Genomic DNA, 27,782 nt, shown 5'->3' with positions numbered 1-27,782 from the left:
CACAGGTAAGTAAAGGAGAAGCCCAGCAAGTTGTTTGAAAGTTCTGTATTGTGTCACATCAACGGTCTTCACGTACACGCGCAGAAGGGGAAGACGGCTCTTCCTCCTCCCGCCCCCAAACATCACAGTAGACCAACTCTTGCTAAAAGATCAAGTTAAACATGTCCCCTCCTGAAATCTAACCATTCGTTCTAGAAATGAGCATCTAAATTTTCTAACTTAACAATCAGGCACAGGCACCGACAGTCCCACTGTTTTCAAATGTGTCCCTGAACGTTTCTCTCCCCTACGGTCGAGGCAGTAATTGATCTTAATGCCCTCGACCAGATAAACCTGACACTTCAGAGCTTGTAAGTTAAACACACTATGGTCACTAAGAGAACTGTTACCTACACACATCATCCCCCCTCAAACTATTTAGCACCATTAACAGAATTCTCAATACTAACGGGCTTTTAATCCAATGACCATTCGAATATAGGACCCTGACTCTTAAAAACACAAATTTGTTACTTTTCTCATACACAGTACAAATTCCCTCCTGTCTTATAGATCTTCCGGCAATGTTCTCTGCTGCCCTGAATGCCCTCAACGACCATACAGCTGTCCAGTTCTTGCCGGATGCCGATTACAATTCCCTCGGTCATTAGTAATGAGAAGTTAAGACATTATGTGTAAAAGGCTTTAAGCTAACTTAAATGTGGTGAAATACTGTTAAAATAGAATTGCACTGCATTTCTTTTCTACTGTCACACATCTCTAAAGTGCTGGGGTTCCTATCAGATTTCTGTCCTGCATAGGTTCAAATCCTGGGTCTCACGACTGGATGGCCCGACTACCGCAAAACACGATTGATCTGGTTTCAAAAGGGACCATGACCTCGCTAAAAAAGTTGCAACCACCACCTCTCCTTAAACCTGGAAAAGACATCACCTTGAATAGGAGGAAAAAACCACGATGACCCTGTCCTTCCGCGCCCCCGTGCAATGGAAAGCAGTGAGCCGAGGTGTGCGCTGAGAGGCCACGGCCACATTCTTCAGGGTTAAGATGGTCACAAACTTGTCCAGGACACTTAATGTCCAGTCTGCACGTCGCCCCCACACGCCGCTAAGTCCAGACAGCGAAAGAATCCTGATTCTACAGACCGAACTCACCACCCACACAGTTGTTCCTTCCCAGGACACTAGTTTCCCAGCCACGCACAACCATCAAGGGGGCATTCTCTGAGGGTAAGTTTTGTCGAGGCTCAGACACTGTGCGGTGAACTCCCCGAGGTCCCCGTTCAGAAATCTGCAGCGAGAAACTCCACACACAGGAATTCGAGAGCTTCACACCCGGCTCTCAGCACAGAGACGCCCCAGGCTTCTCCAAGCATGGAGTCTAGTGATGGTCTGTGCCGAGGCACGTACACGGCTTTACTCTAACTCCTGATGTCACTTCCCTACGGACAATGCAGTTGGTCGACGAAGGACCGAGAAATCGTTCTGTGAGGCCTCCTCGGCAGGAGAGTACAGGGAAGCGCTGGGAGGCACCCAGGTCACAGACCGGTGCGCGCCTCTCTGGGGGAGCCAATCCACCTGCCCGAGGCCATGGCTGCCCCAGCCAAGGGTGTGAGAGTTCAGTGATCCAGCAGTGGTTCCCAAAGCCGAAGCCTCGGACACTAAGGAAGGGCTAAATTCTGAAAGGAAGAACAAAGTAACTTCACAGAAGAAATCTTCACAGGTTCCACTCGCTTCTGCTTGTCTCACCTCAGTGCGTTTGGGTGGAACGTGCGCTCCCTAGGACAGCCAGGCTTGCACTGCGAACACGGTCCCGCCGCCGCCTCTCCCTAGAGGAGTCCCGCCCGCCCCTCTCTGCAGCCTGGTGTCCCTGATCTCTTCAGCCCCTCATCTGCAACAGGAAGCAGTTCCACAGCGACACCCTGAACCTGGTCTCCGTGGTTTTCGCTGTGTGTCCGGGAAGCACCGGTGAGGAGAAGCAAAGCCCTTCCCTGGAAAGGTCTGGGAGCCCAAGCTGAGACAGACACGGAGTAGCCCACGGCAAAGACGCCTCGTGTGCGCTTCGCCGCACACACAGTGCAGAGACTCCCCCAGGGCAGAAACATCGACACTAACTAATATCAGGAACAAAACCCGAAACGTTGGTAGATCAAATTCTAATGTGACAGTTTACAAGTAGACAGTGCTCTGCTGGGTTAATAAATCAGAATTAGCTAAAAGACAGTATTCTAAACACCACGTCGCTGGAAACTCCCACTGGGCAGACCCCCTTTGTCAGTTACATTTAGAGGAACGGTCATGACAGGAGAAGGAGCGGGCACCAAGCTCACTCGTGCAGGCCACGGGGTCGCGCGGAGTAAACCCTGCGGTTCACAGGTGAACGTGCGCATCTTCCCTTCAAGTCACGGAGTCCTTCTTCTTCCGGAAGGGTGATTTCAGCCGCTTCCATACACTGGCTTTGGGTTTCGATTTCTTCTCCACGGCCAGCACTGCCTCCTTCTCTTTCCTGCGTATCTCCCGGACGAGGGCATGAAATACATCATCGATGTAGTAGCGGTACGCAGCGGACGTCTCAAAAAAGGGACAGCTGAATTCTCGGGCTAGAGCCAATCCTTCTTCCTTGGTGACCTTTAAAAAAGTAAATATGGGAAAATGTACAGTGGAAACCAGAGAAAATAATCACAACTGCCCCGAAAAGTGAAAAGTGAAGGGGCTATCTGAACACAGAGAGAGCTCCTCAACTGCGGAGGCGCCCGAGCAGAGCTCAGGCGGGGGGCGGGGTCCAGCTTCCTTCCCCTCTCCCGAAAAGTGGTTCTATTTCTGACCCATTTGAAGGATAACTTTTCTGGAGCACCCCGAGTGGCTCAGTCATTAAGCGTCTCCCTTCGGCTCAGGTCATGATCCCAGGGTCCTGGGATCGAGTTCCGCACCAGGCTCCTGTTCATCGGGAAGTCTGCTTCTCCCTCCCCAACTCCCCCTGCTTGTGCTCCCTCTCTCGGTGTCTGTCAAATAAATAAGTAAAATCTTTAAAAAATTATAAAATAAAACGTAACTTTTTGGAACAGGAAGTAGTTACAGATAGGAAGTATGTAATTTTAAATTTTCTTAAACTCTAAAAGAAATCCAAAGTCGATATATTCAATTAGGGATATACCATTTCTCCTAAGTCTGAACCCTTTTTCTGACTTTTTGCTACCAAAAGCAGCCCAGCAATGAATGTTTTATATATGAATTCCTAGAGAGATTTTCCCAACAGGCATTAATTGAGCAGCACTGTGAACTTATCTATTGTCAAACTACTTCCAAAAAGTCTGTACCCACCCCACAGCTTCTACCAGTAGCAGGACCACCACTGGTCCCGATATGGCTGTCCACCATTCCCTCAACTCTACACCAAACAGCCAGATTCTAAACACTGCTGCCAATCTGAACAGTCTGGCTTCCTCTAGAATCCTCTACGATTTCTTTCTCTCCCCTCCAGGGTGCCCGCCATCAGGGAGCACATCCATAATCATCATGCCACAACACGGATTCACCGACCAATCACTTTCTGAGGTTTTAGGAACTGAACGTTCCATGAGCCTTTATGTAATATGAACTCCATTTGTTGTCTGATTACCTTCCTGTGGATTTTCTCCTGTAAAGTGATTTCTAACATCCAGATTTTATCCAAGTTAATTGCAAATCAGTAGACTTAGAAAAATTAAGGTTAGAAGTTAATTTCACATTTTTATTTTAAAGCAAAGGAATCTATATACAGTGAAATCTGAGACCAGACACATTTCTGCTCTCTCCTCACCTGTCTTAGCTGCTTTAGGTCAGACTTGTTTCCTACCAGGACCACAGGGGTATCATCAGTGCGTCGAACTCTGTAGATAAGCTGCTTAAACTCCCGAACCTCATGAAAACTTCGACGATCGGTGATGGAGTAACAGATGATGAACCCTTCTCCTGCCCGCATATACTGATCCCGCATGGCTGTGAACTCTGCCTACAGGAGAACAGGGTCATTAATGTAATGATGAAACCTAGAGCTGCACACAGGTTAGCTAGGGTTTCAGAGCAAAGAAGAGACATGTATCAATTACCTGCTATCCTGAGTCAGAGGGCATGAAAAATTAAGAGAGATGCACTGGTGATCTTCTCTACGTAAGCCTCCCTCCCCCCACCGTAGACTGAAAACACCTTTTTCTTTTTTTAGAGATTTATTTATTTATTTATTTGACAGATAGAGACACAGAGAGAAAGGGAGCACAAGCAGGGGGAGTGGGAGAGGGAGAAGCAGGATTCCTGCCGAGCAGAAAGCCCGAAGCGGGGCTCGATCCCAGGACCCTAAGATCATAACCTGAGCCAAAGGCAGACGCTTAACCCACTGAGCCACCCAGGCGCCCTCAAATGAAAACACCTTTACACACAGCATTCGGAGATGTAATACCTGTCCAGCCGTATCCAAAATGTCCAAGTTGGCAGGCTCATCATCAATACGAATCCGGATTTTATAAGCATCTTCTACAGGAGGGAAGAAAGGTGTACTATAAACCCATGAACATAGGAATATTCAATCTTTTATTTTTTCTTTTTTTGAGTAGTCTCTAAGCCCAACATGGGGCTTAAACTCAGGACCCCAAAATCAAGAGTCAAATGCTCTATCCACTGAGCCAGCCTGGCACCCTGCAACCTTATTTTAAAATTCATCTTATAGAGAAGTAGGTTACACACAAGTACTTTGAATGCCCAGGTTTTCTCAGGAATCACACTCAATCCATTGAGATATGTACCCTGGGTCTTCAACAGAGGTGTTTTGTATTTTTCACCTAAGTGACAACATAACTTTACTCACTCATAATTTAAATTTACAATTCTAAGCTAAAAACAAATTCTTTTCTTTAAAGATTTTATTATCTGACAAAGAGAAACACAGCGAGAGAGGGAACACAGCAGGGGGAGTGGGAGAGGGAACAGCAGGCTCCCCGCTGGGCAGGGTCCATGATGATCCCAGGTCCCTGAGATCATGACCTGAGCCCAAAACAGAGGCTTAAGCCACTGAGCCACCCAGGCACACCTAAAAAGAAATTTCTTTACGTGTATTATTATAATAACCTTGGAAAAAACAAGGACATTTTAAAAAAGAAAAAACCCACTGAATATTTCCATCACTCAAGTAATCATAGTTTACGCAGCAGTGCACGTCAATGATTTTTTCTTGAGCCCCTGCTCATGACTGTTCCTCGAAGACCAAGAGTCCACTAAACCAGCGTTTCTCAAACTGCGGGTCGGGAGCCATTAGGATTAGTGAATTGTGGAGGAATTTAATGGGTTGCGACCAGCATTAAAATAAATAAGCAGAAATCTGAAAGAAAACGTAAGCGCGTACCACGTGCAGCGACATGAACACAGCTTCCTGCCGCACAGTACCACGCACACACTAGTACCACGCACACGCACTCGCACGAGTGTTGGCTACGATGCAGTTTTCCTTCTCAGGATTAGCAGCCAGTCGGCTACGAAGCCCCCTGGAGAAAAGACCCTAAATGATAAGACCCCCTGACACCAGCCAGTGCGTCTTTGTGCAGCACTGAGCGCCGGCCCGCTCCAGCGCCCGGCGGCTAATGGGACTCAAGACACCGAAGTGTTTGCCGTTGAATCAGGTAATAGCGTCGGAAGAGCGGCCGGCTGGAGGAAAACCAACTATTAAGAAAATTAGCTCTTTCAGAGAACACGTATGAGTTTTGCTTTAAAGAAAAGGGAAAACATCTGTGGAGCTGGAAGGAAATCCTCTGAAGTCCTAAACTGCGTTTCTAGAGCTCCCGACCTAGCGGGGATCCCAACGCGCACCGTCCCACGCAGCACCCCGCGGGCCCCGCGGACCGCAGAGCCGCAGAGGCCGGAGCCAGTGGAAACCCGCCCCGGAGAACCAGCACCGGGTCCCCGCGTCCGGCGCTGAAAGGCCCCGCCGGCTCCCCGCTCGTCCGCGTCCCTTCTTATCCTCGGAATCAAACCCGCTTCCTTACAGTGCGGGAAGCAGAGCGATGTCCCGAGTCTGCGCGGAAAACAGCAACTTTTGAAAACCCGCAACACAAGGCGGTGGGTCCGGGAGGGGCGCGCCAGCGGCGGAGACCCCGCTCCGGAGGAACGCGCCGGCCTGCGCAGCGAGCGCGAGCTCCGGGGGCAGCGCGGCCGCGGGTCGGAGCCCGCGCGTCGGAGCTTGCGGGTCGGAGCCTGCGGGTCGGAGCCCGCGGGTCGGAGCCCGCGCGTCGGAGCCCGCGGGTCGGAGCCTGCGGGTCGGAGCCCGCGCGTCGGAGCCCGCGGGTCGGAGCCCGCGCGTCGGAGCCCGCGCGTCGGAGCCTGCGGGTCGGAGCCCGCGCGTCGGAGCCCGCGCGTCGGAGCCTGCGGGTCGGAGCCTGCGGGTCGGCGCCCGCGGGTCGGCGCCCGGCCGGCCGGACTTGTTCTTCTGCTTCCTTCTGTGGGAGCTCCAACCCGCTGACTCACAGTCCTGCGGCCGGGGACCCTCGGCGCGGGGACCGCAGGCGGCCCCGCGGCTGCACACGCTCCCCCGCCGCGGGCCGGGCAGCCCGGGACCGCGACAGCCGCGACCCCAGCGCGGGAGGAGGGTCCGCAGAGGCGGCGGCGAGGACGGCTGCGGCCCGCCGCGCTCCGGGGGGGGGGGGGGGGGGGGCGGTCCGCGGACGTCGCACGGGCCCCCCCGGGACGCTCCGGGCAGAAGCGCCCCCACGGGCCCGCGAACCGCCGCGCAGACGGGCCCACGCAGGGCGCTCGGGGCCCGGGGACTTACCGATGGTGGGGTCGTGGTCCTCGGGGAAGCGGTGGCTGATGAACTGCATGGTCATGGCTTCGGGACAAGACAGCACAGTTACACGGGGCGGCCTCGGCGCCGGCTCCAGCCCCCCCGCGGGGCCGGGCACCTACCGCTCTTGCCCACGCCGCCGGCGCCCAGCATCACCAGCTTGTACTCCCGGGAGAGGCCGGCGGGGCTGCCGCAGCCGCTGCCCGCGGGGCGCCCCGGCTCCATGGTCCCTCGGGACGCGCACCTGGGAGGGCAGAAGGACGCGCTGCGCCCGGGCCGCCCCCGCGCCCCGGATCCTCCCCGCGCCCCCGGCCCCGCCCGGCGCCCCCCGGGCCCCGGCGCCCCCCCGCACGCACCCACGGCGCCCCCGGGCCCCTCCCCAGCGCGCGCCCGGCCCGGCGGCCCCCGACCCGGCGCCCCCTCACCTTCCCCCGGGAGGTCGGGCCGGCGACCCCGCACAGCGCTCGCGGGGACGGCAGTTCCCAGAAGGAAAACAAAAGCGGCGAAACCACTCAGGGCTCCTCCTCAGACCAGGGCGCCGGCACAGAGGCCGGGAGGCGGCCCCTGGGGCCCCCGGGCCCTCCGCGCGCCCCCGCTCCCGCCCCCGCGCCGCGCGGACCCCCGGCTCGCCCACCCGCCCGCCCCACGCGAGGATCCGCCGGTGACCCGTGACCCCGCCCGCGGCCGGGGAAGATGGCGCCACCGCGGGGGGGCGGGGTCGCGTGACGCGCGCCTGGCCCCGCCCCCGGGAGTCCCGCCCCCTCGGGAGCCCGGCTCGCGGGCGTGCGCATGCGCGAGGGGGAAGCGGGGCGGTCTTGACCGGAGACGCGGGGTCGCGCTCTCACCGGGATTGCGTGCGGTTTGTCGCAAAACCCGAAACCGGAAGCCGGCAAATGCCCCCGAAATAGCGCGGACGCAGCTCCAGCGCCGGGGCTCCTAGGGGCCCCCGGAGCGCAGACCCCAGCCGCAGGCGGGACAGTCCGCGCTGGCTCCGCCGCGGCAAGAGTGTGCTGCCCCCAGGAACGCAGCGCTCTCCGGCTGCCCCGGGGCGCTCCCAGGGGCTTTCACCGAACTCGGCAGCAAGCGCGGCGCCCCGTCCCCCACCGCTCTTCGGGGGGCGCTCGCCGGGGCCAGGAGGAGCTGGCCAGCTTCCGCCCAGCCGTCTGGGAGCGCTCCCCCGGGGGAGGTTGTTTAGGACGCGCGTCACCCCCCACGGACCGCGCTCGCAGGGGGGCACTAACGCCCGGGGCGTCGGAAGGGTTTACTCTAGGAACTGCGTGCAAACTTGCCGACCCGCGGCTTCGCTTCCCGGCCGGGTCATACATAATCTTGTCACACTCATTAAGACAGGTTTGAAAACCCCAGCACACGGGTGGGTTGTGCAAGAGAGACGAGAAACCGCAGAGTATTTATACATTTATTTATAATGAAATTATGGTCTAAGTATTTACAACATATAGGAAACCAGAGAATATGTTTATACAAAGCCAGCCCGCAAAGGATTCAAATGTGCAAAAACTGACAGTTCGTATCCCAAACTACTCCTGGTTCAGCAGACTAGCTCCTCCTTTCACACATCAGTATTTGATACAAAAAAGTTCTTTTGGCAAAACCTGTAGTGTCATGCCAAGAAAAAGGACAAGTTGCCATTTCGGTCACTAGGTCCACCATCCGTCCTATGGTGAGCAGTCAAGTCTCTACTTTGGCTGCGACCAGTTCTGAGACAGACCACTGTTTTTCACTTCTGTGCAGAGTTCTGACCAGCTTTGGATCAAGCAGTTTTCTCGGACCCAGCTGAAGACACGGAGCTTATGAATAGGGCAATAAAAACTGCAATGACTTTCCGGGACTAGAGAGCCTGCTGGTGCCTGCTTTGCATCATCCCATTAAAAAGACATAATGAAGGGAAAACCCTCCATATTCCTACGCAGGATCCAGCTAAATCCAACAGCTTTAAATTAGTAAAACTGCATTTTCCAAAACAGAAAAGAATGCAAAAATCAAATAAGGATGAACTGTTCTTAGTTTTAAAGGTGCAGAAAGGGAAGGCCGGACTTAAAATCATCTCCGCACTAATACATAGTAAGGCTTTGTTTGCAACCAGTCGTCAGCAAAATGGACCAAACAGTAGTAAATTACAAAGAAAACTTTCTTTTTGTCAGAATTGGGGTCATTCATGTGGAAGAGGCTGGACAGGTCAAAGGTATACTGGAGTGACCCTGCTGGGACGCTCTGTTGGACAAGCACATTTCACCGACTGTTAAAAAGCTTCTGAGACAAGTTTGTGATTCTAAGTAAATTTTAAGATACTATGCCACTGCAGAAACAAGGATGTTTAGAAAAGAATGAGACCCCTTTAAGAAAGGGGACACTGCATCTCTAACTTCTGCAAAGGTCCATGATGGTTCCCAGTACAGGCCCCAGAGTCTTATTAAATCAAATGCATGCATTATTGCTAAAGAGAGTCACCGAGGGTCAAAGCTCTGTTCCGCTGTTTCCTTATGGGGCCATCCAGAATGGCATCTGCTGTTTAGCTCGTGGTTGCGATGAAGGGTACTGATACCCCAGACTCCAGCCCTGTGGAAAACTACTTGCATTTTTATGACCCCCGTGCTCCTCCTCTTCGTCAGACGAATCTGCAGCATACGCCACCAACCCGAAGCCCTTCTCTGCAGTTTTCATCTTCTTGACCGGATAATCTAGAATAGAGAACAACAACCCCAACCCATCCCCCACCGAGACAGAAAAAAAAAAGATACCATAAATTCGTTAATAAAAAAAAGATGTTAATTGTAAGTGGTTAGTTGGACACCATTTTGAGGTCACAGGGTCAATGGTCACCCAAAAACGTTGAAGATCACACGAAAAACAGCACCAGCATCAGCAAATGTGAATCCACCAGAACCATGTAAGAAAACAGAGAAAGAAAACAGAAACACAAAATAATAAAAAAAAAAAAAAAAGAAAAAGAAAAAAAAAGAAAAAAGAAAAAAAAGGAAAGTTAGCAAGTGAGTCTCTGGAGGCGGATACTTCACCTTTTAAAGAGTTAAAAGAAAAGAAGTTAAGAAAAGAAAATGTATTTTCTCCTGTTCGCTTTTATTAGGACTACAGGCAAAGAACGTAAGTGATCCCATATTCCCCTAAATTCTGGGTTATTAGGAGGCAACATTTTTTTCAACAGCCACAGGCTGACGATTCACAACCAAAAGTGCTATAAGGAGAGATGTAGCTCGGTCCCAATACAAAGAAAAATCAATCTTTTTTTAAAGTAGGCTCTACGCCCAACTCGGGGCTTGAGCTCAACTCCCAGAGGTCGAGAGTCGCACGCTCCACGGACTGAGCCAGCCGGGCACCCGGAATCGCAACCCTTGAGTCTGTGTCCGATCACCCCCAGGGATGCAGACAGCGACAAAATCTGGAAATGACCTACCCATCGTTAGCATCTCCTAGGGCTGTCATGGTGCTATGTAAAAAATGTAACTTGACTAACTTTTCTAGACAAAATCTGAAAAGCCTGTGTAACTATATGCTGTCCTCCTAAAAAAAAGAAAAAGTATCCTCCTTAGCCTGTGGAATTTAGAAGTCAGAGTCGACGCCTGAATGCACATCAGGCTGGACGACTAGAATTTAGGAGTGGCCTTGGCAGCCCGCGCATCCCCAGCTGCACCCCACTCACCGTGGCCCCCTGTGCCGGCCCCGGACCCATTCCTGTCCTCAGACTCCGCTTTCATTCCAGTCACTGGGAAGGCTGGTGGAGGCATCAACTGCCTGTGAGAAAAGAAACCAGGACAGCCTTTCAGACAGATTCCGCGGGCTGCGCTCCTCTGGTGGACTGTCGGAGCCGCGCATGGCCATGCCCCACGAGGGGTCAGCAAGCTGTGAGCGCGCAAGGTGTTAGCCAGGCCCCGCCCAAAGCAATGACTGCTCAGGAGACCAGTCCCGTCCAAGGAAAGAACAGCATGGGGGGCGGTTAAGCACAAGATGGTAGCTGGACCCCCGTTCAAGCACCTCAGTCCGTAATATTCTAGGATTTTTTGTTTTTTTACACATTTTATTTAAGACAGCGAGAATAGGAGCGGCAGCGGAGGTGTGGGGCAGGTGGGGAGAAATGCAGAGGGAGAGGCAGGTTTCCCGTTGAGCAGGGACCCCAATGTGGGGCTGGGTCCCAGGACCCCAGGATTATGACCCGAGCTGAAGGCAGACACTCAAATGAGCGCCCCAGGCGCCCCAAAAGTCTAGGATTCTAAGTAGCAAACACAGCTTGGGTAAGACTTCAGTCACTGGGGTGCCTGGGTGGCTCAGTGGGTTAAGCCTCTGCCTTCAACTCAGGTCATGATCCCAGGGTCCTGGGATCGAGCCCCGCATTGGGCCCTCTGCTCAGCAGGGAGCCTGTTTCCTCCTCTCTCTCTGCCTGCCTCTCTGCCTGCTTGTGATTTCTGTCTGTCAAATAAATAAATGAAATCTTTAAAAAAAAAAAAAAAGAAGACTTCAGTCACGGCCTACGCTTAGGAACATGGCCACGCTGCAGACCGTGCAGCAGAGGACGACACCGGATACAAGCACAGAGTGACTCAAAGCCCAGGGTAAGTGCCTCGTGACTGTGAAGGGGGCAGCACCCTCCGTGAGTGCAGCGGTTATCAAAGAGTAAGGGGGGGCAGTTTATTTAAGCTAAAGGACTGCATTACACTTTGATCGATGGATTACTTTTTTTTTTTTTTTTTAAGTAGGTTCCACACCCAGCGTGTAGCCCAGTGCGGGGAGTGAACTCACTACCCTGAGATCAAGACCTGGGCTGAGATCAAAAGTCTGACACTCAACCGCCAAGTCACCAGGCGCCCCTACGTTACAGATTTAAGAACACGGAAGCTCACGGCGACCGAGGACACCTGGATACAGTCACGTGGCCGCGCTCCAAGGCACTCACCTGTCCCTCTCTCGCTCTTTGCCTGAGGAACTTGCCGGCTTCGATCCTGCGCCTTCAATCTCATTCTGACTGGAGAAGCCTGTACCTAAATTAGTCATATGAATGGGTCCATGCTATGAGCAGAAAAATACAGCGGCATTAGCAAACCTACGACTGCGGCAGTGACTTCAGCTCCTCAACGTAACTGTCAAGTGCCTCGTCTTTCTGGCCAGTGGCGGTGAGCTCACTCCCCAGCCCTCTGGGACCTGGACATAAGCACAGCTGGAGGAGAGCTGGTCTCTCCCCGGAGCAGCTGCTCATGCTATGCGGGTCTGTGTCCAACTGTCCTCTCATAAACTAGAGTAACGCGCCTCAGTCTGTTTCAAAGAATACTTCAAGGGCTCTGGCCAAAAGTAAAGGTGCTTCTCCTGATAAAATAAAATGGCACCAACACTATACATTTATTTATGTTAAAACTTCACACTGAAACAGCATTTTAAAAATCTCTTTACTTGAATGACCACTTGTATGAGGTGTGTGCAGAGAACCACTGCATCTCCGCCCACCTTCAGTCGCCGGGTGGAGACGGGAGGAAGCTACTGCTCTCCTTCGTAGAGCAACAATAAACTGAGAGCCCAGGTTCAAGAACAAACCACGTACCAGGAGAGTCAGAACCACCTGCGGCCATCAGGAGCGCCACTCGGATAAGAGCAAGCGTGGAATTCTACGGCCCTCCTTCTAGGCCCGAGTCACAGACCCTCCGCCTCTCTCCCCTTGGAGCGGTTATTTCCTTCTACTGCTCCAAAGACCAACCCACCCAAAGGGAGTCACTCTTGATTTAAACTAATCCCCCAAGGAGAAAAAACCTAATCTAAAAGGATTCCAGAAAACAGAAATCCAGTACTGGGACGATGCCTCATACAGATGTGAACTTATCTTTCTTTCAAGGGAGAATACAGTATGATAAGATGAGGAAAATAAGGGTATTTTATTTAACCTGGTATCCAAGAAGTCCAGACTCCCGTTCATCTGGCAGCTCCTCTGTGAATCGCCTCTTCTGCGCCTGGGGCTGAGCTGGGAGTGGGGGCGGGGGCGGGGGCGGGGGCTGGGGGCCCGCAGGCAAGGCAGTTTTGACAGGAGCAGCAGGAATGAAAGGCCCACTCATCGGACTCTGGGACCAAAACAAACCAAGGGGGAAAAAGGTGTGAGAATGTCCAGCCATTATAAGGAAAACAAAATCACAACAGACTTTAATGATCCACATGTCCTAGAAATCCTGTCTCTCTGGTCCGGGATCATCCGCTGACGAGAGAGCCTGGCCTCCCCACCTCCATGGAAATGAGACACTGATAATCTCTCCAGTGCTTTGAACTCTCAGGAAAAACCTGCTGTGCCCTTGGGCTACTAGGGGCAAACACAACCAACAAATAAAAATTCCAGCCACTCACTCAGTCCAGAAGTTATCAAGCAGAACATTCTCCAACTTAGACCCCTTAATCAATGTGATTAGCTCTTTCTGCATTAAAAAGGCTGCTAACGCTTATGGCAAAGGTGAGTTCACTGCCGCTTCTAGGGAGAATTGTTACAGCAAGAGAGAGTCTATCCAATGTTTAAAAGACTGTTCCAGAAAGGAATAAGGACTGATCCAGGACGCATCAGAGAAAACAGGCACCTCTCAGAGGACTGCTCTCATGAAACGAACGGCTAGTACCTGCTGAATGCCTGGGTCATCTCACTCAACCCTGCAACCTCTGAGATATCACTACGCCCATTTTCTAGAAGGGAACCAAAGCCTGGATAGGCCAAGTCACATCCCAGGATTACACAGCTCAATCACAGGAAAGCACGAAGAACCCATGCAGCTTATGTCTAAAGCCCAACCCTAAGGGCCGGCTCGGTCACACTCCTTCCTGGTTACTAAGCAACGTGGCTGAAAGCTGGAGGCCTACGGCTCTGCCAAGCGCAGCAGGCAAGTAGTCAGGACCAGGGGTCCCAGCCAGAGTTTACGGAAGCCTTCTGCCGTTTCAACCTGGGCAGCCCCCTCCGGTGCTCACAGCCCACCAGTGAGGACCGGGGCCACGGTTTAAGGCCACAAGCTCCCCCGGCCCGAATATACGGCGAGAGGCCCAAGGAGAAGGGCCCGCCATCCATGCGCCCGCGTGCGCTCGCTCACTTCTCCCCTGCCCCAGAGCAGGGCCGCAGGCCATCCACCTGGATGAGCTGGAACCACCAGTCCCTCAAGGTCCAATTTTGTGCGTGATCTGAGAACTACACGACAGCATTCAAAACCCTTCAGCTGGCAAAGAGCACGGATCTCTCGGCCCCGAACTCCTGCACGGGGGCGTCTGTCTGGAAGACTAGCACCTCTGCTGCCGTCACGGGGAGGCGCGCGGGCTGTTTGCCAGCACCGGCCCGTGGCGCGTGCCCCGCCAGAGGATCCAGCGTTCTCAGAGCCCAGGCCATGGGCAGAGGCCGCGTGGCCCGCCACGCCTAACCCGCCGGCCGCACGGCCCTGCAGAGGAAGCTTCCTGACTCCTCTTCTAAACCGCCGTCAGGTGGGAAGGCCCGTGACACGCATCCAGAGACCCGGGCTGCATCGCACACCCACGCGAGCGGGGCACAGAGTACCTCCTGTCGCACAGAACCAACCCACTCTCTCTCTCCTCCTGAAGGACACCGCCACCTCCACACCTCTCCCCGGGCCACCTCTCCTGAGGTCAGTGGATGCATTTCGCGCCCGGCGGCCTACCTGGCCAGCGCCAGCGGGGGGCTGGACTTGCGTTATCGGGTATTGTGTTGGCACAGGGGGGACTCCCGTAGGTAATGCTGGCAAGACTCCAGGTGCCAGAGAGACCGCTGGTGGCACTATGCTTGGGACTCCGTAGGGAGGCTGAACCGGCTGCTGAGGAGGGGGAACAACAGGGTAACCAGACTGATAGCCATTGGATGGATAATATGGTGGCTGAGGAGGGACACTACTTAGAGCAGAGGGTTGTGTATAGCCTGAGGGGAAGAAAAACAGTGTTTAATCAGCTGCAGCAAAATGAGACATTTTAGCTGAATATTAACCTACTCTCTAGGGAAGAAAAACACTGAGGGACAAACGGCTTCCCAAATTACTGTAAGCGGAAGGGAGCACTGTCAGTGCCCCAGCACGGGCCAGCCTTAAACACCCTATTCTGTACGTAAACACCACTAACAAACTATTTCTTTTGCTGAAACACTTTGAGACATACACACCTGGTAAGGGCACAGCAGTATTAATCTGATTCACAAATCTAGAGTATTCAGCATGAACCTGCAAGAGAAGGGAAAGCGAATTCATACCGGACGGTCCCAATTCACAGAGCACTCGCGAGGGTCGATGAGACAACTCCAGAACCAAAGTAGCTAGGAATGAAAAATAGTCTCACTGATTAGGGGCCCCTCGGTGGCTCAATGGGTTAAAGCCTCTGCCTTCGGCTCAGGTCATGATTCTGGGCCCTGGAATCAAGCCCCACATCGGGCTCCCTGCTCGGCGGGGAGCCTGCTTCCCCCTCTCCAGCTCCCCTGTGCTTGTGGTCCCTCTCTAGCTGTCTCTCTGTCATAAATAAAATCGTTTAATAAAAAATAAATAACGAAACTATTTCTACTGATTAAAAAAGAAAAAAATTTCCATTGACATTTCAACCAAATTTAGACTTGTTTAAGCTAAGTTTTTTTTTGTTTTGTTTTTTGTTTTTTTTTTTTAAGATTTTATTCATTTATTTGTAATAGAGAGAGAAGCGAGAGCAAGCACAGGCAGAGGCAGAGGGAGAAGCAGGCTCCCTGCCAAGCAAGGAGCCCGATGTGGGACTCGATCCCAGCCGCCCAACCAACTGAGCCACCCAGGCGTCCCTAAGCTAAGTTTTGATAAGGCACGGGGTGCCTGGCCGGCTCAGTCGGTGGAGCATAGGACTCTTGAGGTCAGGCTTGTGAGTTCAAGTCCCACACTGGTACAGAGATTACTTAAAAATGAAATCTAAAAAAAATAATAACAGGGGCGCCTGGGTGGCTCAGTGGGTTAAGCCTCTGCCTTCGGCTCAGGTCATGATCCCAGGGTCCTAGGATCGAACCCCACATCGGGCTCTCTGCTCAGCAGGGAGCCTGCTTCCTCCCTCTCTCTCTGCCTGCCTCTCTGCCTACTTGTGATCTCCCTATCAAATAAATAAAATCTTTAAAAAATAGTAATAATAAAATAATAAAATAAAATAAAATCTTAAAAAAATAATCCATCAGGGACGCCTGGGTGGCTCAGTCATGAAGCGTCTGCCTTTGGCTCGGGTTCTGATCCCACGGTGCTAGGATTGGGCCCCACATTGGTCTCCCTGCTCAGGAGAAAGCCTGTTTCTCCCTCTGAGCCTCCCCGCCTCATGCTCTCTCTCATTCTCTCAAATAAAATCCCCAAAAAAATCCATCAACCGAGGAGCACCTAGGTGCCCCAGTCGGCTGAGCATCCACCTCCTGCCTTCAGCTCAGGCTGCGGTCTCAGGGTCGTGGGACTGAGCCCTGCACTAGGCTCAAGCTCAGCACAGAGCCTGCTTGAGACTCTCCCTCTGCCCCTCCCTCCCTCTCTAAAAATAACAAAATTTTAAAAATTAAAAAATCAATTGGGGCAGCCTGGGTGGCTCTGTCAGTTATATGTCTGCCTTCGGCTCAGGTCAAGATCCCAGGATCCCGGGATTGAGTCAAGCGTGGAGCTCCTCGCTCAGCGGCGAGACCGCTGCTCCTGTTCATGCACACGCACATCTCTCTCTGACAAAATCTTTTAAAAAATCAATACATCAACTAATTTTAATAAGGCACACTCTATAAATTATTAAGCCAGGACTTGGCAATCAGGAGCACGGATATCAGGAGCTTCCTAAGTCGGCAGACTGGATTCAGTTCTGAGGCACAGAATCATCCAGAGCCAGAAAGAAAGTTAGGAAATTCCTAAGTTGTCAGTGTACCTACTGAGAACTCATTCGTTCTTTTATTTACTGGACTTGTCCTCAGAGAGCTCAGGGCTCAACGGGTTAGTGCAGCCCCATCCAGCTGTTCGTTATGAAACTGCCCTGAGTCAGTAAATTCACGTGGCCACAGGGACAGGGAATGGCCAGGGAAGCGCCCTGGTGCAAGGGACAGCAGAGCAGCTACTTCCTGAAAGCAAACGACACAGCTTCCCGAAAGGGCTCCCTTAAGATACCAAATAACAAAGACCGACACGTGCAACCCCCACTGCTGACTGCCTTCAGGGGCTCTCCCCACGGCCCTATTGGTTTCACTTTCGGTTACTAGATTACAGAGTAGAAAGAACACACGTTCAAATCAACAATGAGCCCGAAGGCTCTGCTGACTGGTCGTAAACTATTCTAGCTCTACCCTTACTAACAAGCAGAATTTGGAACTCCCACCGGTAAACAACTTGGCCAAGACTGAAAGCACTGTTTAGTAACCCACAACACGTGATTTTGTATGCTGTGCTGCGGGTTTCAAAATTCCACACCAAAACAGTCCGTAAAGGAGAAGTGCATGCCAGCCAGGACCCCGACCGGGGAAGTCTGTCTTCCTTACAAGAACTGAGTTGCTAGAATGGTGAACCGCTTCCAAAACTCTCGTCCGCCCGGAACCTCAGAACATGACAGTACCTGGAAACCAGGTCTTTGCAGACGCAGGGCGTTAGCATGAAGTCATGCGGGCTCATGGGGGCCCTAAATGCAAGGACTGCGACCCTTCAGGGGACAGACAGACAAGGAGACACAGGAGTAGGCCAGGAGACAACGGGGCAGAGAATGCAGCTCTGCTGACATGGGGAAAGAGTGCAGAGGCCGGCGTGCCGGGAGAGCCATGGAACATTCTCCCTCACGGCATTCGTTCAGAAGGAACCAATCCTGCCCACGCTTTGATTCTCAATGTCTGTCTGGCTTCCTGAACAGTGAGAGAATAACTCCCTGGTGTTTTAAGTCCCCCAGTGTGTGGGCCTTTGGTATGGGAGCGCAGCCGAGACCCAGCCCCGCAGAGCAGTGCTCCTCCGTGTGTCAGGCGCAGGCGTCACTCACTGTTTGCAAGAGGTTCTCACAGAGCTTCTTGGCGGCAGCCAGGCCTTCTGGTTTGGGGTGACTGCAAAGAAGATCCGAGAAGTTAAACACAAGGAAAGGATACAGAATGCGGATTCCACTTTGCACGCTGCTCACAAACAATATACTCAACCTAGCACCAAAGTAAGCTCCTGAAAATCACGACCTCATGTCTCTTAAACCCTTTAACCTGTAACTAGTATCGTGAGGACAAATACTGTATTGGTCTGAGATACAGCTATTAAAAAACATTTAACAGTCACTAGAACAGCCCTAAAATGCGTTAATGTCACCAAAGGTTTAAATGAAGATGACCTTAGGCTCATGAATGCTCATTTCAGGGTCACAGCTCCGTATAACACCCAAGAACCCGAACACTAAAGGAGACAATCCCGCCTCCTAATTCAACAGTTCTTCCTGCGGACACGACGAAGCAGTCACTGCCCAGCGCCGGCCCCAAGTCCTCAGGTGACCGTTAACTAAACCTATTTTCTTCCCCCGACAGCATCGCTCCTACCCGGGCAGAGCGGCAGACAAGCGTTCACACACAAGCGTCAATAGCACCACACGTACCTAATGTAAATGTACATCGGTTCGAAAGCTTCTCGGCCGGATGCTGGCTCGATGCAGCCCGAGCCTTTCCCTCTGAGGAAGACTTTGGCGCCCGTTTCAATCTGAATGTGCTGCAAATAGGAGCAGCCTGGACCTTCCACTTTCTCCTTGACATTGAAGGTGGGCACAGCGTGCTCCAGACCCACAAATAACTTGTCTTGAACGTAATGCATCTACAGGACAGAACAGCTCAGATGAAACTCACAGCACACATGAAGTCCTAATCATGAAAATCGTTTTGCAGAAAACTGGACTAGTCCAGATACTTCGAATCCCCGCCAGGACAGGGATCCCCTGGAATTTCCCCCATGAGCCCGCAGAAACCAACTTATAAAGTAGCTTCATCTGGAGGAGCACTACGTGGGCTACGCACCTACCTAGAACAGTAACCCCTTCCTCCATTGAGCAAAATCTACTGAACAGGTGCAGAGCAAAGACTTACTACTAAGTGCACCCAAAGCCGCTGACGGCTCTAAGTCAGTGGGAACCCAGAGCACAGTCTTCTGTGAAACGAGAGACATGTCGGGTCGTCCAGTCAGCCCTGTGGTGTGCTCCACCGAGGGCTGCTCTCTCCCACCCTGTGTTCTAGGAGGATTGTATCAGCAGAGTCTTACTTCACCAGACTCCGCCTTCTTAGTCCTCCAGCTGCCGTGCCCGGGACAGACACGTAAGCAAACCACTACCTTCCAAATGTACGCTGTGGGGACGCCCTTTCTAGAATATACCAAAGTAAACAGATGTGTGTTCCGACGTTCACTGCATCACAGAACATGAAATGGTCCCTTAACAGGATGCGTCAGCCGGTCAGCCTCAGGCTGGACGTCAGGACATTCCTTCACACTTTCCGTATTATTTGGCACGTGTCACCTCTACAGGAATGACAAAGCTGCTCATGAGCTCTCCACTGAACATACCCCTGACTGGAAGGGAGGCTTCTGGCTGACGGCTGGAGACAACTGTGCAATGGGCGCTGGCTGGTGATACACAGTGACTGTCGCACCATTGAAAGTTGGACTCGTCCCCGTGGCAGCTTTGACCACCCCGTTGGTGATAATCTCTTTGATTCGGTTTACGGCTCCTACAGAGAAAGTGAGATACGATACAGAGGAATAAATGAACTGACTAGAACCCACGGACAAGCCCAGGCCAATCCGCAACCACCCCTGTACCAACCCACTCTGCAGGACACCCGACACACGGTCCTCGGCCTCTCTACTCCCCCAGCACACGCACAAGCAGTTCGTACATGAGTCACGACAGCCGCCTGCAACCTTCTGCCAAGTTACTCTATACCGCCCTGTGCTTTGTCCTTCACAGAAAGGGGGATGTGAACCAAACCGTTACTTACTGTCCACTAATTCCCGTGTCTGGCCCTGAACATGAAGGTATAACGGACGATCCCTACAAAGAGAAACACAAAATGATGATCCCACACCGCGCACAAGCAAAGGAACCAAATGGGTCACCAAATCCAGTCTGTAATGTTTCCAAATAAGTAAATGGGACTACATACAAGAAAATGGCCATTAACCAACGTCTAGGAACGTGGTTTTACAGCTAATGAATAAGCTTTTCTGGTTGCTTCATGTTAACTCGTCTACACACGGATCAAATCTGGTTTTTTTTTTTTTTTTAAGATTTTATTCATCTATTTGATGGACAGATCACAAGCAGACAGAGAGGCACACAGAGAGAGAGGAAGGGAAGCAGGCTCCCCGCCGAGCAGAGAGCCTGACATGGGTCTCAATCCCAGAACCCTGGGATCATGACCTGAGCCAAAGGCAGAGGCTTTAACCCACTGAGCCACCCAGGCGCCCCGGATCAAATCTGTTCTTATGGGCTCATGCACACCGGCAAGTAGTCAACGGAAACAACCTGATATCTGAGAACAAAAGTCCTTCTTGTTGGTTGTCGAACAGGGAGGGGCAGTTGTGCTCCAAATTAAAGGGGCAAAGTGACGGAGCAGCCTGTGGACCACATCTGTGAAGCCGGCAACCCAGGGGACTCTAGATTTTTAATGTAAAGTGGCTTAGATTCTGATCTGGATTATAATAATGAAGATCATCCAAAACCATACAGTTAATATAAAGCTGTAGGTAAAATAATAATAGTATTTAAAGACAAGTTCAAAACAGCAAATAGTACACATACAAAATTGAAGTATGTTCCTGGTTTCATGTGGGGACCAAGTTATTTTTCTTTTGTTTTGTTTTTTAAGATTTTATTTATTTGACAGAGACATAGAGAGTACAAGTAAGCAGAGACGCAGGCAGAGAGAGAGAGGGAGAAGCAGGCTCCCTGCCGGGCAGGGAATCCGATGCAGTGCTCAATCCCACAACCCTGGGATCACGACCCGAGCCGGAAGGCAGCCGCTCAACTGACTGAGCCACCCAGGTGTCCTGTCTCAGGTGGGGACCAAGTTTTGCCTCCTAATTATATTTAGTTTAAGCCAATGTGGAAAATGTCACAGTACCTGACAACCTGCCCTCAAAACCGAGTCATGGGAAGGATTTAACCGTAGGGGGCAAAATCTGTCAGCCGAAAACCTCACAGCCGTCAGAGAGGCAACGAGCTGTCTGAGGAAAGGAGATTTTTTTTGTTGTTTTTTTAAAGATTTTATTTATTTATTTGACAGACAGATCACAAGTAGGCAGAGAGGCAGGCAGACAGAGGAGGAGGAAGCAGGCTCCCCGAGGAGCAGAGAGCCCGACGCAGGGCTTGATCCCAGGACCCTGAGATCATGACCTGAGCCGAAGGCAGAGGCTTTAACCCAGTGAGCCACCCAGGCGCCCCAGGACGTGTTTGTTAAAAGGGAGATTACAAGAAAGTACAGACTCTTTTGTTAGGGGGAATATTCCCATACAAAAGTTTGGAAGCATAAACATTAAATGTAGCAATTATCTCATTTTATACTTTTCCATAATTTATCTCCTCCGATAAAACGTCACCTATGAAATAAAAAAAATCCAAAGAGCAACAGGAAGGCAAGCAGCGGCCGCCATCCCTCATGCGCGCTGGAGACGTCCCCAATTCTACTACACAGCGTGTGCATACACACACACCGAGCTACTAACCCACGGTCTGCGCGGATCTCCTACGACCAAAAAATATGAAACTAATGTGAGCTACATGTCCGAACTTTCCCTAAAGCAGACAATGTGCATACACACCCTGGTCCCACTTTGGCCTTCTCCTCAGCGGTCATGAATCTCCCTCGAGTTGACACAGCAGCCCCACTAAGTCGGCTGATCTGAAAGGGAAACATTCTATCAACAAGAAGACGTGGCAATGGGCCTATTTCAAGGACGCCCCCGACTCGTTCGTTATACCACCAGCGAGGAATGAGTTCCCTCCCGCACCCAAAACCTCAACAACATGGTTTCTTGCTCAGCAGACCCGGAGCCCACCCACACCTGTTTCTCTACCTTCCCTGAGAAGTTCCTCTGCAGTTAACTCAACCCAATCCTGACTCTGGAGAGTATGACCCAAACCCACCCGTAAACATCGGACTCCTGTCTGCTTTCCCGACCGCGGCGGGCCGCGGCGACCAGCCACCCCCCCCCCCCCCCGGGCCCATGTCAGCCCACCTCGTCCTGAGTCTGCCCTCGAGTCAGCAGGTTCCGGCATGTGAGAGGCACATCGTTGATTTCGACCTCAGCTACCACCAGGTCATCCTTGCTTTTACTGCTGGTGAGGCCTTTGCCAGCAGCCTGAAGCTACACAAGAGAGAAACTCTGTAAGAGGAAAGAATGCTCCTGCTGTGTAATCCACAAGCGCCCCTCCCCAGGCCCCACCGCCAGCACCTTCCTGCTCCCTTCACGAGCCTCGAAACACACCTGGAAATACTCCTTGTCATTCACCGAAGACGAAATCACAAGTGAGCAAAACCTAAGCCGACATCAAGTACTGTCAGTTTACTCGAAGGCAACCATCAGATTTCTCTGGGAACTCGGCCACGTGTGTGTTTCTATGACCACATAACCCCAGAAACCCTACGGACTAGAAGCTGCCATCTCCGCGAGGAAAATTAAAAGACCTTGTGCAGTCCAACACAGGACAGAGTCCAGGGCACGATGCGGAGTCCTGCAACCCACGCGCCTCATCTGGGGAACAGGACGCAGCCTTCGTGCCAACACGGCAGCTGCAACGTACCCCGTGCAACTGGCCCCATCCTCTCACAACAATCTGGAAAACCCACGAAGTTTCTCTAATGGACAACCCATTACTCTAATAACGAAGAACCAAGAGAATGAACGAAATGCCAAGCAAAATCCTGAAATCTGATCCGGTTTCTCTCAATTTAATCTATGGACAACTCCAGATACCGGATCGGAGTTATCCGAACAAATGTTCATCCCAAGATGGCCTTCTGCAACCCTTTGAGACCTTGGACCAATGTTCGGCGAATCTGCTCAAAGAAGATAAAATACAGTTTACTTCTTAATGTATTAGATACATTTTTAAGAGAGATTTATTTATACTTTAGAGAGGAGAGAGAGACGCTCAAGCAGACCACACCCAGCTTGGCACCCAACACAGGGCTTGATCTCACGGCCGCAAGAGCACGCCTGGAGCCAAAATTAAGAACGAGATGCTGAAAAGACTGAGCCACTAGGCGCCCCACATCAGACAATATTTCACAACGTGCACAAACTACACGACTCCACAACGTCTCGTCTTTGTTCAGCCCCTGCTCAGTCCTGGCCATCATCAAAGGTGCTTATCAGTGCTACCTCACGGGACTCCCTGTGGTGACACAGGTGTTCGCTACTTGCCCGGGAGAAACGGGGCAACAGCCCCATGTCCAAAGGCTGTGACAAGGAGCTGAATTTTGAATTTTAATTCAAATTTTATTTATTTATTTATTTTAAAGACTTTTTATTTATTTATTCGACAGACAAAGATAACAAGTAGGCAGAGAGGCAGGCAAAGGTGGGGGTCGGGGGTAGGCAGACCCCCTCCTAAGCAGAGAGCCTGATGCAGGACTTGATCCCAGGACCCTGAGATCATGAGCTGGGCCGAAGGCAGAGCTTAACCCACTGAGCCACCTAGGCGCCCCCAAATTTTAATTTAAATAGCTACATGTGGCTAGTGACTACTGTCGTGGACCACACAGGTGTGTGTCACCAACCCTATGAGAAGAGGAAACTGAGGCCCCACGATGTATCTAAGCCACACAGCCAGTAACTGAGGACCCTCGGCTTCAAGTCCACGTATTCTGGTTCTAAATCCACGCTCCCTCCTGCTGTGCTCAACTGCTTCTCAGAGGAAACACGTGAATAAATGACAAACATCAGTGTTAAGAATGTTAACATTCAAGGAGCACTCCACCTCAGTGCGCCGTCACTATTTCCCTGCAGAACTCAGAAACGCACAGTTCGCTCAGTCTTTGCAAATGATAACAATACAATGAATAATGAACTTCCAATTCACTAGAAGTTCCCAGCGATTCTACACAACTTGGGTATTTAAATATCCAGATAGACAATGGCTGTTCTGTGGCTATTACACACATACACTGGACGACTAACAAAAAATCATCATCCCCCCCCCCGCAGCTATACCAATGTCCTTGACAAGTAAAAACTGTCCGTGTTCAAAGTGAACAACTGTCATTTGGATATAATCGCCACAAACATGCTAATTAACACATTCGTCACCCGAATTGCATTTTCGAACACAGAACCCATCTCTTCACTGGAAGGCAATTTTTAATTGAAGCCCAAAGAACTTTTTTCAAATGAGAATTATAATGCAATGAGCTGCCTTAGAACACACTGAATTCTCCAACGGAAGAGGCTTTCCAGGAAAAGCTGAACCCCGACGGTCAGAAATGACTCTGAAGTCAGACATGTGCGTTACTGATCGTACACAATGTACGCTCAGGAGCTGCTTTCTCTTTGTAAACTGGAGACAGTAATCCATCCCGTCATGCTGCTGCAGTCTGTCTTGAGGGCAAAGCGTGCACTCTGGCAACACAAACAGCCACAACACTCATTATTCTATAGGAGGACTCTTGTCCCCTACTGCAGCATAAATTGAAGACTTCAAAATTCAGATCCATCCTAGTTTGAAATTTTAATTATACCAGAAATTCTGTAAAATGACCAAATAATTTCCTCAATTTCTGTGAGAACAGCAAAACCACCAACATATCAATTACTCACTTCATGTCACATTCAATTACACTGTAGGCAGTGACTGAAAACCTATAGAGTCTGGAGAACTCTGTACGTATGCATTTACTTTTAGTATAGCTGACTAGAGACATTTTTTTAAATTTTATTTATTTATTTGACAGAGATCACAAGTAGACAAAGATCACAAGAGAGGCAGGCAGAGAGAGAGAGGGAAGCAGGCTCCCCGCCGAGCAGAGAGCCGGATGTGGGGCTCGATCCCAGGACCCCGAGACCATGACCTGAGCCGAAGGCAGAGGCTTTAACCCACTGAGCCACCCAGGCGCCCCAAACTACATTTTAAAGCTCCCTTGATTTACATGAAGGTCTCTTTTGACCTCAGAGAAAACGCGCATGTATTGAAAAACATGTTACACTGTCCCTTCACATCATTCCGTCCATAGAAAGTAAGCTGACTTAAGTGAACAAAGACAAAATCAACTATCTAGCCCATAAATGTAACCAAACCAACCAAAATTGCCTCCAAAAAGCAAATGACAAAACGTCATGTGACGCATTCTAAAACTAAGTGATCTCGAAATTACCGGGACGCTGTTTTCTCCTTCACACAAATTACTGTGTGACCACAGGGTTACAAAGCAGCCCGACAGAGTCCCTCCGGCCTCCCTACCTTCTCAGCAGCGTTCTGGGCCGGCTTCAGCTTCCCCTTGGCCATGAGCATGGCATTGATCTTGGCGGCCACAGCAGCAGCAGCATCCAAGGCGCCAGAGGGAGCGGCCGCGGAGCCCCCAGGGCTTCCCCCACTGCTGGGAACCTCCCCCCCCGGGGCCGACGGTGGGAGGAAGAGGAGGGGGGCCGGAGCGGGTTGGTCCCATTTGCTGCGGCGCCTACAGCAGAGAAAGGAAAACATCAGGCCCCGAGGAAGGCTCCCCTGCTCGGCTTCGGCACCCCGCCTCCCCGACGCGGCCTTCCCGGCCCCGAGTCTCCGGCCGAGAGTCAGATCCCCGTCTCGACCCCGACAGTCGCGGCAGGGCCGCTCACTGCTCTCGGCCCTCTTCCGCTCCCGCGCCCTCCCCGACCCTCCCTTCCGTCCCACACGCCCGCGGCTTCCTCTGCCTCTCGGCCGGGCCCTCCCGAGGTCCCTGCTTCCCTCCTGCCCCCGGTCCCCGCCGGCCTTTCTCGGGAGCCCCCGGGCCTGCTCGCCACCCTTCTCCCCGAAAGCCCGGCCGTCCCGCGCGCACACGGCCCAGGGGAGCGCCCCCCGCCCGGACGCAGCTCCCGGAGGCCCCCCCGCCTCTCCTCCGCCCCCGGCGCGCTGCGATGCCGCCGCCCGCGAAGCTTTACCCGCCGGCCCCGGGATGTGTCGCGCTCCCCGCGGACATGGCGACCGGCTCTGCTCAACCACCCGCCAACTACCCCGCTACCACCTTCCCGTCACTTCCGCCCCCAACGCCCTCACGCACAGCCCCTTCCGGTCGCAAGGAGACGCTGTTCCGGTGAAAGCGTCGCTTCCCATTGGACTCCTGTTGATTTCCAGGCCGCCGGCGTCGTCGGGGCCAGGTAGGGCCCGACCTTCCGGCGCGCGCCCTGCCCTTGAGAAAGATGGCTGCCGAAGCGCGCGTCCCGGCGGGATCGGGCCGAGCAGGCCCATGTTTGTTGTGGGCACGGCGGTCGCCGGCCAGACAATGCGCAGGAGTCCGGGAGTCGAACGGGTCTCTCCCCGAGTGCGGCCACGACCTCCGGCCGGGAGCGAGCCTTCCGCCACTCTGGCCCGCCTCACGCCTCCGTTACCTGTTTAGGAAAAGGCCCGTGGCACGTCCCAAAGGCCACGTGAAGACTTTCTCTGGTTCTACGTCTGCGCGCCAGCCACGGCTTTCAGAGCAGGGGCGAGGGGGCGCCGCGAGGGGGCGCCGGCGCCCGGGCGGGAGAGCGGAGGGAGGGCGGGGCTCGGGGTGGACCGCGGCCGGGGGAGGGAGGGGGAGGGGAGGGGCGGGCTCGGGGTGGACGGCGGAGGGGCGGGAAGGGAAGGGAAGGGGAGGGGCGGGCTCGGGGTGGACGGCGGCCGGGGGAGGGGCGGGGAGGGGAGGGGCGGGCTCGGGGGGGACGGCGGAGGGGAGGGGGAGGGGAGGGGCGGGGAGGGGTGGACCGCGGCCGGGGGAGGGGCGGGGAGGGGTGGGCCGCGGACGGCGGACGGCGGACGGCGGACGGGAGGGGAGGGCCGGCCCTGGTGCTTCGCCCGGGGGAGCCCTGGAGTGGGTGGTGGTCGCCGCGCGCGACCGTGTTGGGGGTCTTGGACTGCGGGAGACTCGGCTGGATGGATAGCTTGCAGTGCTGGTTTTCTCTTCTTTTTAAAAAAAGGTTTTATTTATTAGTCGGAGAGAGAGAGAAAGGGCGTAAGCAGGGGGAGCAGCAGGCAGAGGGCGAGGGAGGAGCAGGCTCCCCACTGCAGGGAGCCGGACGGGGGCTCGATCCCACGACTCTGGGATCGCGACCCCAGCCCACCGAGCCACCCCAGGCGTCCCAGCGCTGTTTTTCAAAGGAGTTTACATCCTGGTGAGATTCAGAGAATGCAGATTCGTTTGAAATCCAAATTCCTGTTTTCCCTTCAGCATTTAATAAATGTTCTTTCCAGGGCGCCTGGGAGGCTCAGTTAGTTAAGCAACTGCCCGCAGCTCAGGTCACGATCCCAGAGTCTCGGAATCGGGTCCTGCACCGGGCTCCCAGCTCCGCAGAGAGTCTGCTGCTCCCTCTGACCTCCCATCTCGTGTTCTCTCTCTCTCTCTCTGGTAAATAAATAAAATCTTAAAAAAAAAAAGTTCTTTCAGTACAAACAGCACCTTTAGCATATAGGAAATTTTATTTAGACAATGTTAGGTTTTTTCATTCTTTTGCATTGATGTATTTATTCTTTTGCTCGGGATCTTATTGAATCATTGTGTGTGTTAATATCTGTTAGGGCAAGCCAAGTCCCATCGTCTTCTGTGTTTCTTGCTTATTCTGACAGGTGTATTTTTCCAAAGAATTTCGGATTTAACAGCTTTGTTTTCCAGTTGCTTCTTATCCCCAAATACAATGTTATTGGGAGTCTGAAAATACATTGTTTAGGGGGTGCCTGGGTGACTCTTAATCTCAGTTCAGGTCTTGATCTCCCGGTGGTGACCTGAATCCCCCAAGCTGGGCTCCACATGGCACATGCAGCTTGCTTTAAAAAACAAAAAAGAAAGAAAAGAAAAGAAAAAAATACATTAT

At 52.5% G+C, this 27,782-nt stretch overlaps 2 protein-coding genes and 1 non-coding gene across 8 annotated transcripts; all 3 read right to left on the bottom strand.

The window, feature by feature from the left end:
• Positions 1-30: 30 nt before the first annotated feature.
• RIT1 (Ras like without CAAX 1) lies at positions 31-7,432 on the bottom strand. 2 transcript variants are annotated; one of them, XM_032318343.1, is made up of 6 exons: positions 7,230-7,432; positions 6,927-7,048; positions 6,793-6,849; positions 4,435-4,508; positions 3,799-3,990; positions 31-2,627 (listed from the first exon to the last, which is right to left on the bottom strand). In XM_032318343.1, the coding sequence occupies exons 2-6, from the start codon at positions 7,027-7,029 to the stop codon at positions 2,397-2,399; spliced, it is 657 nt and encodes a 218-aa protein (XP_032174234.1). In that variant the 5' UTR covers positions 7,030-7,048; positions 7,230-7,432; the 3' UTR covers positions 31-2,396. The 2 variants fall into 2 exon arrangements, with proteins under 2 accessions (XP_032174234.1, XP_032174235.1); XM_032318344.1 differs by lacking the exon at positions 6,927-7,048 and having other exon boundaries at positions 7,230-7,431.
• A 775-nt stretch (positions 7,433-8,207) lies between these two features.
• Positions 8,208-26,444, bottom strand: KHDC4 (KH domain containing 4, pre-mRNA splicing factor). 5 transcript variants are annotated; one of them, XM_032317916.1, is made up of 14 exons: positions 25,997-26,442; positions 25,204-25,420; positions 21,984-22,112; positions 21,567-21,646; positions 19,745-19,797; positions 19,311-19,474; positions 18,358-18,569; positions 17,767-17,827; positions 14,948-15,005; positions 14,457-14,710; positions 12,705-12,878; positions 11,729-11,841; positions 10,481-10,572; positions 8,208-9,503 (listed from the first exon to the last, which is right to left on the bottom strand). In XM_032317916.1, exons 1-14 carry the CDS (start codon positions 26,182-26,184, stop codon positions 9,304-9,306), a joined length of 1,995 nt encoding a protein of 664 aa, XP_032173807.1. In that variant the 5' UTR covers positions 26,185-26,442; the 3' UTR covers positions 8,208-9,303. The 5 variants fall into 5 exon arrangements, with proteins under 5 accessions (XP_032173807.1, XP_032173808.1, XP_032173809.1 ...); XM_032317917.1 differs by lacking the exon at positions 25,997-26,442 and adding an exon at positions 25,878-25,985; XM_032317918.1 differs by lacking the exon at positions 8,208-9,503 and having other exon boundaries at positions 10,456-10,572; positions 11,729-11,813; positions 25,997-26,444.
• On the bottom strand, positions 18,914-19,042 carry LOC116576837. Its single transcript, XR_004280300.1, has one exon.
• Positions 26,445-27,782: the final 1,338 nt, after the last annotated feature.

This window comes from Mustela erminea, chromosome 17, assembly GCF_009829155.1.
Source record: "Mustela erminea isolate mMusErm1 chromosome 17, mMusErm1.Pri, whole genome shotgun sequence".
Taxonomy (NCBI): Eukaryota; Metazoa; Chordata; class Mammalia; order Carnivora; family Mustelidae; genus Mustela; species Mustela erminea.
Note: the sequence above shows the minus strand (reverse complement) of the source record. Positions and strands in the feature narration are given on the sequence as shown.